This window comes from Malus domestica, chromosome 13, assembly GCF_042453785.1.
Source record: "Malus domestica chromosome 13, GDT2T_hap1".
NCBI lineage: Eukaryota > Viridiplantae > Streptophyta > Magnoliopsida > Rosales > Rosaceae > Malus > Malus domestica.
In genome coordinates this window covers 12,585,766-12,599,107 of record NC_091673.1, presented here as the reverse complement: position 1 = coordinate 12,599,107, position 13,342 = coordinate 12,585,766, and the positions used below count along the sequence as shown (strand labels likewise).

Here is a 13,342-nt window from a genome sequence, read left to right as displayed (position 1 = left end):
TGGTGCCCCTGTGGCTCTGGTTTTGTTTGGAATGGTAGGATGGTGGTGGAATTTATAGGGAACCCTAAACCACAAATATCTGAGTGTTGGTTAATTCTGTTAGAAATGGTAAGGTAGGAGATTTCTCAATCTCTGAGTCCAGACAACATAGATGCATGGTCGTCAATCATGCTTCCAAGTATGGATATTGTCCAAAATAGGCACACTTAATAACACTTGGTAATGGCTAATTAGCGCCTAATTATAGTCCGAGTACGTCGTCCACTTTTTCTCTGGTTAATGGTAATAATTAACTGTATCTCCTTTAATCGTGGACTGCCATAGAGCTACAAAAAATTTACATTGGGATAGCTAGTTACAGACAAGAATGGGATATGTAATTGGATAACATTAACATGCATGTGTACGCGCTTTCTTCAGATATTTGAGAGTTTGATTAGCTTGCATAACTAAGTTTAGCAGATACCCTAGATTCTTGATATACGTATAATTCATTTGTCAAAGATGGGTACCAACCTGAAATTAGAGTTGTTTATAGTGAATTTGTTTGTCTTTTTATCAAATTGAAGTACATTAAAAGATCTTCTAACAAGACATCTCATGAAATCAAGGTTAAACTTAATAGATTAATTGTTTGATATGTTGCTATTGTTGGAAATTTATGGGAACTGCTAAAAAAGATGCTATAAATAAACTTTGTTAACCATAAGATGAGACGGATTCCTCTTTCCTATTAGTGTATAGAATGATTATCTCCAATGATGCAAAATAAGGAAAAAAATGAAGAAGGTCGAGGTTCCATCATAAAACCAATAGACAATATGAAGAGTAGCCCAATGTGGGATTCATTTTATGTGAAACTTAACCGCATCCGATCTCTAGAGCTCTCCAATTCTGACGTGATTAGTTGTGTAGAGCAGGTTACGCAAATAGTATCAAGCTGCCAGCATGCATACAAACTTAGGCTGTATTGTCCAACCGCAGGATTACCGAAAGAACTCTACAACTACCCAAACCTCATCAGTCACCAAGCTATCATTGAGGAATTGTCATCTCTAGGGCGACCAATGAAATACTAGAGAAGCTGCCAAGCCTTACAACTTTAAGGCTTAATAACACTTTCAAGGAGAACACAGAAGTACTGGCTTTCCCCGGAGGAGGGTTTCCTCGTCTCGAAGTTCTTTCCTTTGTTAATACGAGCACGATAACGGAGTGGAGGGTGGAGGAATGCGCCTTCCGTAGTCTCCACCAATTGCACATTTCAATATTCCTAAAATTGAAGGCACGTTCAGATGGGCTGAGAACTTGAGACATTTTACCACCCTCACACTACTACAAAATTATCTATAACTGGCGGTCCAAAAACCGACAAAAAATGTTTATTACTATCAGATTTTAAGCAAAATCTGACAAAAAATGGATGCAGTGGCAGATTTAATAAGCGACAGATTTGCTAGCGTCAGGAAATGAACTTTTCGATAGAAAATACTCTAAAACCGACAGAAATTTTGTCGGATATAACCAACAGAGAATATATTAATAATGAATAAATAAGAGCATTTCTGTCTGCTAAAACTGACAGAAAATATTAAAACCGCCAGAACTGCTATCAGATATAATCAACAGAGAATTTATTAATAAGAAAAAATAAAGCATTTTTGTCAGATAAAACCGATAGAAAATATATTAATAATTAAAATATATATAAACAACCACTTTCTGCATTTTCCATATCCCCTGCATTCATACCTATGATGACAAAGTAGAGGAAGAAGAAATAAGGGAAAAAGGACCATTGAAATTAATGCATTAAACGACGATTGAATCGAGAGTTATGAAAGAAATTTGTACTTCACTGACATGTAGAAAAGCTCGGATCTTTGAAGCGAAACGAAGACGATGAGTGGGTTTCCAAGAAGACAATCACCACCTAGCTTCAAACTTAACGACATTCGCCGAAATCGTCGCTATGATGACATGCATGCCACTTCCTCCTCCTCATTCCTCTTCAGCTCCCGACCCAACAGCCGCTCCCACTTCCTCACCCCGTGCTCTTCTCTCAAGCAGGCCAAGAAGAAGTCCCTCCAGAACACCCCCAATGCTCCTCCATAGAGTCAGCGCTGGTTCTTCAACATAGATTCAAAAAAGAGATTAAACCCCAGAGATTTTTGACATAATACTTATCACAGATGGATTAGAACCCACACAACCAAGAGGGGAAAATAATCCATACATGAGATGGAGTTCGAGTGAAGCTCTCAGTGTTAATGGCAAATCACACGGTGATGTATCGATGATACATGCAATGCTGCAGGTTGATTCCCCATGTCCCAAGGGTTCGAGGTTCAGATTTTTTAGGGTTGATTTGGTCATAATTGAGAGGAATGATGGGGGTTCATTCTCGGAGCTTAGAGAGAGGGAGAGTGTCGAGATTTAGAGTTAGGTTTCAGAAAAATGAAGGAGATGAGTAGGGGCCGGATGTGGGTATAAGAAAATTTTTATCACTGTCGGTTAAAACCGACAGAAACATTTTTTAAAATATAAACCGACAGAACAAAAATGGCGGAAAAATTCCCCCAAAAATTTTGTTACTATTTTAAAAAATAAAATAATAATTGTTTGGTTTAATAAATAAATTCCCCCCAAAATCTTATTTTATACTTAATGGAAGTATAATATTAACTCTAAGTGTTTGTTTAATCTACCGTTTTGACGTGATATGCATTCTACGAAACTTTTTTCAACGATCCAACCGTCAAACTTATTTGTACACACTCCAAGATTACATACGTAAAAAATCGTAAAAACAAACATTCAGAGAGTAGTTAACAGAACAAAAAATTTTGTCGGTTATAAACGAAAAACCACAATTTAACAGTTATTTTAGCTCCGATTTTGACGTTTTTTTACAGCTATACTACTCGACCCTATAAGAATGCAATGAACGAATTCGATCTTCAATTTAAAATATTTACACTAGTGGATACCAAAAAATCTTATTTTATACTTAATGAACATATAATATTAACTATAAGTGTTTGTTTAATCTACTGTTTTGACGCGATATGCATTCTACCAAACTTTTTTTAATGATCCAACCATCAAACTTATTTGTACACACTCCGAGATTGAGAGATTACGTAACAAAACAAAAGTTTTCGACGGTTATAAACGAAAAATCACAATTTAACAGTTATTTTAACTCTAATTTTAATTATTTTTTACAGCTACACTCCTTGATCCTATAAGAATGCAATGAATAAATTTGATCTTCAATTTAAAATATTTACACTAGTGGATGGCACAAAATCTTATTTTATACTTAATGGAAGTATAATATTAACTCTAAGTGTTTGTTTAATCTACAGTTTTAACGTGATATGCATTCTACGAAACTTTTTTCAACGATCCAACCGTCAAACTTATTTGTACACACTCCAAGATTGCATACGTAAAAAATTGTAAAAAACAAACATTTAGAGAGTAGGTAACGGAACAAAAGTTTTCGTCGGTTATAAACGAAAAACCACAATTTAACGGTTATTTTAGCTCTGGTTTTGATGATTTTTTTACAGCTACACTCATCGACCCTATAAGAATGCAATGAATGAATTTGATCTTCAATTTAAAATATTTATACTAGTGGATACCACAAATCTTATTTTATACTTAATGAACATATAATATTAACTCCAAGTGTTTGTTTAATCTACTGTTTTGACGCGATATGCATTCTACGAAACTTTTTTCAACGATCCAATTGTCAAACTTATTTGTACATACTCCGAGATTGCATACGTAAAAAAAATCGTAAAAAACAAACATTCAAAGATTACGTAATGGAACAAAAGTTTTCGACAGTCATAAACGAAAATCATAATTTAACGGTTATTTTAACTCCAATTTTAATGATTTTTTACAGCTATACTCCTCAAACCTATAAGAATGCAATGAATAAATTTGATCTTCAATTTAAAATATTTATACTAGATGATACCACAAAATCTTATTTTATAATTAATGGAAGTATAATATTAACTATAAGTGTTGGTTTAATCTACCGTTTTGATGTGATACGCATTCTACGAAATGTTTTTTACGGATCCAACTGTCAAACTTGTTTGTACACACTCCAAGATCGCATACCTAAAAAATCGTAAAAAACAAACATTCAGAGAGTAGGTAACAGAACAAAAGTTTTCGATGGTTATAAACGAAAAATCACAATTTAACGGTTATTTTAGCTCCGATTTTGATGATTTTTTGCATCTACACTCCTCGATCCTATAAGAATGCAATGAATGAATTCGATCTTCAATTTAAAATATTTACACTAGTGGATAAATCTTATTTTATACTTAATGGAAGTATAACATTAACTCTTAAGTGTTTATTAAATCTATCAATTTGATATGATATGCATTCTATGAAGCTAGTTACAACGATCCAACCGTCAAATATGTTTGTATATATTCTGAGATAGCATGTGTAAAAAATAGCAAAAAAAAAAAAACATTAAGAGATTATTCTGGCGATCGTCCAAAATTTTGCTTTGTTCGTGTCGGTTATATCCGACAGGGCCATGAGTGAAAAAAAAAATTAAAACATGTGTTTATTTATTTATTTTTAATCATTATAACATTTTAAAATAATAAAATCAGACATGATAGAGTACACCAAATGTTCATGTGTGTTTATGTGCCAAACAATGTGCTTTGTGATGCATTGAAAAAAAATTGTTTGAATTTCTTTGTATCTTGTTGCTTGCCTATGAGGGAGCATAATCTTTATTACAAAAATGATAGAGCTTCAGATTGTAGTTTGTTGTTATTATTCTCTTATAAAATTTATGGCTCATGGGAATTGGGTTCATTAGACTTTAGGGTCATGAGTGAAATTTTTTTTAAAAAAAAAATGTGTTTATTTATTTATTTTTAATCAACATAACATTTTAAAATAATAAAATTTTCATTTTTGTCAGTTATAACCGCAAGAATACTAAAATAATAACCGCCAGAAAGTAAAATAATAAAATAATCAATTTTCTGTTGGTTATAACCGCCACCATTAACTTAAAAACCGCCAGAATCTATCAAAAATATTTTTAAAAAAAAATTCAAAAATACTATCGGTTATAACCGACAGTATTTTTTTTATATCCACCACTAAATATCCGCCAGGAATTTATGTCGGATATAACCGACATGATTTTTCTAATATCCGCCACTAATTAAATAATATGTCAAATATAATTTATCCGACATGATTTTTCTAATATCCGCCACCTAAAGCTAATATTGTAATAGTGTCAGGGGATTAACCATTACATGCATGCCAAGTCGTCTTTAGTAAGATTCAGGAACGAGGAGAGGATTTCTATAAATTCCAACATGTACCTTCCCAGATCATCGTACGACCGAGCACTGGCGTATATGCAACGAATACGTAGGTATTTCTTTAGTTTCTGAGAGTTGAGGTTAATTTGTTTTGTTCATTTGACATATTTCATCATGTCACAATTTATTTGTTTGTCCTGTTACTTTTCATTCAGCATTTGGTGGTTCTCTTGCTTGCTATCCCACTCTGCCTTCTCAAAGCTTTACTCACAGAGAAGAACAAGAGCTCAGTGGAGATTATTTTAGGTACTCCATGTTACATATGTGGGTTTTAATTTTCTGAACAAACGATCCATGGGTGAAGAATGCTTTGCTTTCTGTTTGTGCATGGATTTTTTTTTATTTTTGCGCCGTTACGTTTTGCACCTATCAGATATCTAGTTTTCTTTGTTTACAGATTAATATAGTTCTTCTAAATTATAATACAGAATGAATGGTTCAACTCCTGATTGTACCGAAACCCCTTAAAATAAAAATTGAACACCTGCCGTGTTGTCTATGTGATAAGATATGGACAATGTCCGTTTAATTAGTAGTGAAATGCCGACTCTCATTTTGAAATCTTGACAATATAATCATCACTTGAAATTTGAAATGATAATTATAAACATGGTGAAAAATACTAATATCACTTGGTCTGAGAGAAATGCAGACAAAACGTATAGTTTCACAATTGATTTATGAGTTCTTGATGAAGCAATTTTATGCATCACTTGGGCGAAAATGGATAGCCAACTGGAACCTCGTTTTTTTGTTGTACTTTTTCCCACATCGACCCCTATAAAAACAAAGGGATAATTCATTAACCTTGTTATGTGGGTTTAAGTCCGCCGAGCTAAGTAGCGTTAGCTTGTGACTCAAGTGAGGGCATTAGATTGGTGGAACAATGGCTCGACTCACTTGGTAGGGCTGGCCATGTGCATATTGCTGGCTTGCCCGTTTCAAGTTGGGAGTTGGGTCATGTGACTTGGGCGAAGGCTCGAGTCATTTAACCCCTATAGTGGAGGGCACCGCGTAAGGCTGGCTTCACAGAGCAACGAGAACCTCCCGCTCTCAACGGTGGAAGGATAACGAGCTGGTGCACTGTCAGCCCATCAATGCCTGGTGGGTTGTGATCAATTGAACCACCAATTTTTTCTTTTCTTTTCTGATCTGTGTAATAATCATCATATTTTTCTTCCGTATTTGTTCCCCGACAAGATAGTAAAAACAAAAGTTTCTTACTTAGTGGTGAACAAGAATTTCACTTCAATCACTACGTTTTGGGTTCAAACCATTCCCATCCTCTTAATCTAACTTTTACCAATAATATCGCTTGTAATCTTAACCATAAGGGTGAAATGAAGCTGTTTTATGAACTGGTAAAAGTAAATTCGTAGGATTTACTGAATAGGAGAAACAGTACTGGTAATTGGACAACATAGGACAGAAGAATCAAGAATGAATGGTTTTTCTTTGTATTCAATGTTTTTGGTTTATTTTGTCATCTACAAGATTATTACTCCTACACATGTAAAAAGGAGTACATTATTGATCCTATATATCAACTGTATGTTTGAAACAGTGTCTATTGGGAAAAAGCGCTGTCGGGCGAAGCACACGACTTGCACGCACTCGACTATGAAAGACAAAAAGATCTTGTTTAGTTGAAAGTTTGCTCTGAAAGATTCAGAGTTTGGCTCTCCGTAGTTCTAACTTGGCAATAGTACCCAAGTGGACTTCATCTGGACCATCTGCGATTCTCAACGTTCTTGCTGTGGCCCAAAGATGCGCCAGACAAGTGTCGGAAGACAAGCCAGCACCACCGTGCACTTGCATTGCCATGTCAAGTACCTTAAGCGCCATGTTTGGGGCTGCTACCTGCTCCAGGTGACACAAATGTAGATACAAGTACACATTGGTGTATATAAATGCATTTTGCTTGACAGTTAAAAGAACACTACAACAAACCAACCGCCCCCCCCAAAAAAAAGTTAAAATTTTACAGCCTGTACGTACCTTTGCCATTGCCATAGTTCCTCGGGCCCTTTTGTTTCCAAGTCTATCAAGCTGGTCAGCTGCCTCCAGAACCAACAATCTGGCTTTCTCTAGCTCAATTCGACACTGAAACACAGAATGCCGATTAGGAAAGAGTGCCGACATTCTTATACCAAGTGTCTAAGAGATGAATCTAAAAATCACTTCTTAAATCATTTAAATGGCTGGAAAGGCTTGAAGTCTGATTTATCTCAGTTGCATAATTAGTCTCTATTATTAGAAACGAAAGTTTCTCAGTTACGCTATTAAAGGGTGCAAAATCATCATACCTTTGCAATGTCTGAACGAAATGAGCCTTGTTCAGCAATCAACTTTCCGAACACTTTTCTACTAAGAGCCCTTTGAGCCATTAGCTGCATCCCACGCTCGGCAGCTCCTATCAGTCTCATGCAATGGTGTAACCTTCCTGGGCCTAGTCTACCCTGCAAGAATTTTTAAGTTATCGTTAATAACTAAAGCAATTCGAAGATACTACACAGTGAACCTATGATACGTTCAGTCACAACCAATATCTGGCCACCTATTATCTGAAGCTAAGAATCATCTCTTAATTCAAGAAAGGCATCTCAGAAATGAAACTAATTCATGGTTACACATCAGCATGTGGTACTACAAATGCCATAAGCTCCTAAAAGGACACTAGCTGATCACACAGCAACGAAGAACAATACCTGTGCGATTTCAAACCCGCGTCCTTCTCCCAGTAGAATATTTTTTTCTGGGACACGTACATTCTCAAATAATACTTCTGCATGCCCATGAGGTGCATCATCAAAGCCAAAAACCGTAAGTGGTCTCTTTATGTGTACACCTGGAGTTCGAATATCCACTAAGATCATAGATTGCTGCTTATGCATTGAAGCGTTGAAGTCGGTTTTCCCCTACATAGTATTCAGATAACCTTCATTAATAAAATTAACATTGAATTGAACGAATAATTAAATGGCATGCAAGAACTAACCATGACTATAAGAACTCTACACCTCGGATCCATAGCCCCACTTGTCCACCATTTCTTTCCGTTGATGATGTATGAATCTCCTTGTCTGTACATAAAACTCAGAGCCAAACAAAAATATTAAATATATGTCTGGCAGAAACTTAAAAGGAGTGATTGCAAGTAACCGTGAAGAAGCTTGGATGAAAATGTTGTGATTTGAGATGCATTTCCTGTATAATTTTGAGAAAGAGGACACTGCCATCACCATAGATGCTGCTTAAAGTCACCTTTTAATAGAACACTCAATATTGGTTGCATCAGAGGATGCAACTTGGGGTTCCGTCATTGCAAATCCTGACCGGATTTTCCCCTCAAGCAATGGAACAAGCCATTCAAGTAGCTGCTCCTTGCTGCCATAGCGCAACAATACCTAATGCAAAAGTTAAGTGTAGAACAGATCATTAATAAAACTCCCTTAAATAAATCATGCAAAAGGCCAGACATGTTTCACAAAAGAGTATATAAAGTTTAACCGTTGCACTATTAAAATAAGTTCATCTGCATATCATTAAACTAAGCAATCCCAAAAAAGAAGCACTTATTAATCTTTCCCCAAATCATCCTCTAGACAATGACCTCATAGGATCAAGAGATGCTTTTCCAGATAGAAAAACGGTGGTAACACTTGTCTGTCACTTGTAAGCAGTTGGTAATCTAAAAGCTTTCATACCTCCATATTTCCTGTGTCAGGTGCACCACAATTGAACACTTGCGGAGCCCAAACTGAATGACCCATGATCTCACAAAGATATCCATATTCAAGGTTTGTAAGACCTGCGCCCAATAAGCGATTGGAGGGATTCTCCGATAGAAGATGATTGCTTCCATCAAAAATTAATTTTCTGGCCCTGGCAGCACTATCAAACTTCACAAGTACAAAGGTAGAAACCAATTATTTCCATTGGAAAGATAATTATTCTGCATTATACAATAAACCAGTTGCCAAACTTGGAAAAGTGAACAGCAGACACATACAGGTATAAATAAGTTCCAGAGACCTTCTTTCTTTGCTAGCTCCTTTAACCTCTCCTCCCCTGGATGAACCATCCAACGTGAGTTAGACTCAGCAAGTTTGTAGAATTCTTGTTCCATGGGATAAATGTGATCTTCCATGAACTTTGTCAACCTGTTTCTCAATTCCATAACCCTTTTACTGGGGACAAACCTCCCTCCCCCTTTTGAAAATCCTTGATCATCACTCTCTTGTCCAAATCTTTTCAAGTAGTCTTGAGCAACGAAAGCACCTTAGGCCACAATTTGGTATGTCAGTACTCTTGCAAGTCATTATGTTTGAAAACTGATAAAAAATTGATCCATATACAGAAAACATGTATTTCAAGGAACACAAAATTGTTAGATGGCATAGCTTACCTGATGAAGGATTTTTGGGAAGCACAGATTCTCGTCCAATAAATTTCCATGCGTAGTCTATCATAAAATTTGCTCTGTCCCCAGCATACTGGGCACTCTCTCCTCCAGAAGCATTACCCTGCATTGGAATGCACCTATCACTTAACTCCTTTTTTTCAACATCCCTTGACAAAAGTGTTCTGCGCTGAACTAAAAATTCAATGTCAAACAATTGCTTTAGAAGTTACCATAATCCATCGACTATATATCCCTGCAAAAATTGATGCCCCGCGAAATAAAGAAAAGGTAACATAGAACTTCCACTCAGCAAAAGGCCATGGCTTTCCCTGCATTGCCACATTTCCATTGTAAGTCTCACTACATAGAATCAATTAAAAACAGAAAATAAACTACCCAAAGAACAATCTATTGCACAAGCATCAGCATTAACACCTATCTATATTATTCTTAACGCCTTTGACAACTTCTCATAAATACATAAATTACCAAAAACAAAGAAAATGTAAGTTAGCCAGAGTACGAAAAAGAGCACATGCGTTACTGTCTTCCATGCTATTGTACTGTTGACTTACCGATGAAGAACAGTATTCTGCTACATACTCTGCCTGAGAAGGAATCCCTTCTGGAACCCCAGTGTGTTCCAAACCTTCACCAACTTCAGCCACAATGTCCACGATGTAAGGCTGCAAAGGATTGAAAGTAGTAATAAATTATTAAAAAGGCAAATGCCCATGATAATACAATTATTCCACTATCCGCAAGCCAAAGGGTTAAGTTTGAAAATTGGTCAAGTACCAAACAGCTATAAGCAACATCACACATTTGATTTCCAAGAGTAGATAATTCCCAGTCGAGAATGCCAATCACTCGATCCTGCACAGTAAGAGTCAATTAGAGAGAGTTTGTCTTTTGTCACTGGACATAACTTTTGATGACTGAAATGCATCATCCTCAAAAGATTTAGAGTCCAGAAAAGAAGTAGATTGATAAGGAAATGTTCTCTATGTTTGACTTCAAGAACACGAACAAGCACGTGTATTTGTATATCCATGTAAGCACACAAGTGAATAAGGCTCTTGAAGTACCAAACCTCAATAGGATGAAACACAAGATTATCAATGCGAAAGTCCCCATGAACTAAGCCTGCTGCTGCCCCAGAAGAATCTTCAAGAGGAATATTCTGCTGCAACCAATCAATCAGCTCAAACATCTTCGGATTTCTCTTGGGCTTGCCCTCACCAGTTGAGGCAATATATTGCTTTGCCCACCTCTCTACCTAAGAAAAGCATAGGATTCGTAATCCCCTCCAAGTTATAAGAAAACTAATATTGATATACAGCTCCCTTAAGCATATATTAGGTTTCAATACAACTATACAAGCATATAAAGTAAATTTTCGCATTCAATTCAGAAAACAAAATTTATGCACCTGCCATTTACAATAGTTGTTACGACGCCCATATTTTCCTAGACCGATGGCATCAACATCAGCAGAATGTAGGGATGCTAAAGCTCTTGCAGTTGCTTGGTAAAGTAGCCTCCTCCTCTCAGGTGCTACACCCTGATCAAAAGCAAATTTAACAAATAATAATCAAATAATCAAATTTAAATAGGGCAAAACAAAAAATGAACCGCCACTAAATCTATAACACCAATTTAATACGAACATTAAGATAACTTGACAGAGTAAATTGGTACCGGAAGCTTGGGGTCGAGAAAAATGCGCCCTTCCAGAAACTCCATGATGTAAAAGGGGGTTCCGATAACTCTTGAATCGGTACACAAACAGTAAACTTTAGGAACCGGAACCAGTGTATGAGTACCCAATGCCTGAAGAACCTGTAATTCGAAACAGAAAGGATTAAAAAAATGAACCTTTTTCAGCCAACAGCAAATCATCTAACATAAATTCTTTAATTTTGATTACTAAGCAACATCAGTCACACAAAAAAAAAAAAAACTACTTTTCCTACAATTTCTAGCCAACCAAACAGAGCAGATAGGATTGTTGAGTCAGAAAATAACAAGGAGAGAAGAGGAAATCTGACCTGGAACTCTCTCTCGACGGCATGAGCAGACTGGAGCAACTTCCCCGGCGGCTTCTTCCTCAAAACGTAGCGTTTCAGAGACGCCCCCGATCCTGTCTCTACCTTATAAGTCGGATTGGATTGTCCATGCCCGAACTATCATTTCGTAATTCACAATCCGAAATCAAAATCCAGAAAATGCATGCACACAATACATATATATACACCTATATACACACAGCAAGAGAGAGAACCTTAGAGATAGTGAAATTGGAGGGAGAGGGGGGAAAGCCATGAACGTTGGCGGAGGCGTAGGATAGCAAGGCGTTGAGGTCGAAATCGAGAGGCGTACGGCCATGATCCATTTCGAACAAAGTTCAAACCTTTCGAATTAAATGGTGTCGTTTCAGTCTTCTTTTCCTTCGTCTGCTCTGGCTCAGGCGAAATTCAACGATAATTACATCAAAGCACCAGGAAAAACTACACGCTCTCGAGTACAGAATTAAGGTACTCGCCCCTGGTTTTCAGGGATTTATGCACGTGGCCGTTTTACGAGGTGCGTTGAATTTAGAGGGCGCGTGGCAGTAGGGACGAAACGCGAGTGAGAAAAGGATATACCGAAATAAGGAAGAAAGGACAAAGATGGCGATGCATTGGATCTCTTGTGAGAAAATGAAAGAAGGAAGCAGATGGAAGGGCTTGGGTTTAGGGACGTATTGTCTTTTAACCTAGCTTATTTAGCGAAAATTGGGTAGCGAAGATTAGGTGGCGAATATTGCATAATCCTAGTACATTGTTAGGACAAATTCTTAAAGCAAAATATTTTCCGGATTGGTCGTTTATGGAGGCTAAGCTGGGCAGAAGGTCCTTGTGGGGGTGGAAGGGCATCATTCAGGGGAGGGGGATACTGGACAGAGGTATGACATGGCGGGTTGGTGATGGTAGGTCTATTCGAGTTAGTCATGACCCTTGGCTTCCACAGCCTCACACTTCTAGAGTTTGATCAAAACATAATGAGATGTCGGTGATGGTGAGGTAGTTGATTGATTCAGAGGAGGGGGCTTGGAAGGTAGACTTGATTCGGCGTTGTTTTGAGGAGGAGGAGGGCAATCTTATTCTTGGTTTACCAATAAGTTTAGCGGGGTGTAAGGATAGAGTCATATGGCATTATTCTAGAAACGGGGATTATACCGTTCGTACGGGGTATGGAGTTGCCATAGAGATGCAGAAAAATGGGGAACTTGATAGGAAAGGGACGAGGGGTAGTAGTCGGCGGGCCGAGGTCGACCGTTGTTGGCAGAATGTTTGGAGGTTGGTAGTGCCAAATAAAATGATGTTTTTTATTTGGTGTTGCTGCAACAAAACCTTAGCAGTGCGGGTTAATCTTCTTCGACGACAAATGTGAGTGGACAATTCATGTGTTATGTGTGAAGCATCAGAGGAGATGGAGCAACATTTGTTTTTTGAATGCAAGTTCAGCTGTGTGTTGTGGTACTGCTGCTCTTTACAAC

General features: G+C 37.1%; 1 protein-coding gene across 2 annotated transcripts; it reads right to left on the bottom strand.

Moving 5' to 3' along the window:
- Nucleotides 1-6,830: 6,830 nt before the first annotated feature.
- Nucleotides 6,831-12,330, bottom strand: LOC103430775 (probable acyl-CoA dehydrogenase IBR3). 2 transcript variants are annotated; one of them, XR_003767853.2, is made up of 18 exons: nucleotides 12,086-12,330; nucleotides 11,853-11,987; nucleotides 11,503-11,643; nucleotides 11,234-11,365; nucleotides 10,895-11,080; nucleotides 10,600-10,677; nucleotides 10,377-10,487; nucleotides 10,032-10,130; nucleotides 9,805-9,922; nucleotides 9,409-9,677; nucleotides 9,104-9,298; nucleotides 8,661-8,803; nucleotides 8,395-8,479; nucleotides 8,105-8,314; nucleotides 7,703-7,855; nucleotides 7,395-7,499; nucleotides 7,007-7,256; nucleotides 6,831-6,887 (listed from the first exon to the last, which is right to left on the bottom strand). XR_003767853.2 is itself a non-coding variant. In XM_008368918.4 (17 exons), the coding sequence occupies exons 1-17, from the start codon at nucleotides 12,194-12,196 to the stop codon at nucleotides 7,065-7,067; spliced, it is 2,463 nt and encodes an 820-aa protein (XP_008367140.2). In that variant the 5' UTR covers nucleotides 12,197-12,330; the 3' UTR covers nucleotides 6,831-7,064. The 2 variants fall into 2 exon arrangements, 1 of the variants encoding a protein (XP_008367140.2); XM_008368918.4 differs by having other exon boundaries at nucleotides 6,831-7,256.
- Nucleotides 12,331-13,342: the final 1,012 nt, after the last annotated feature.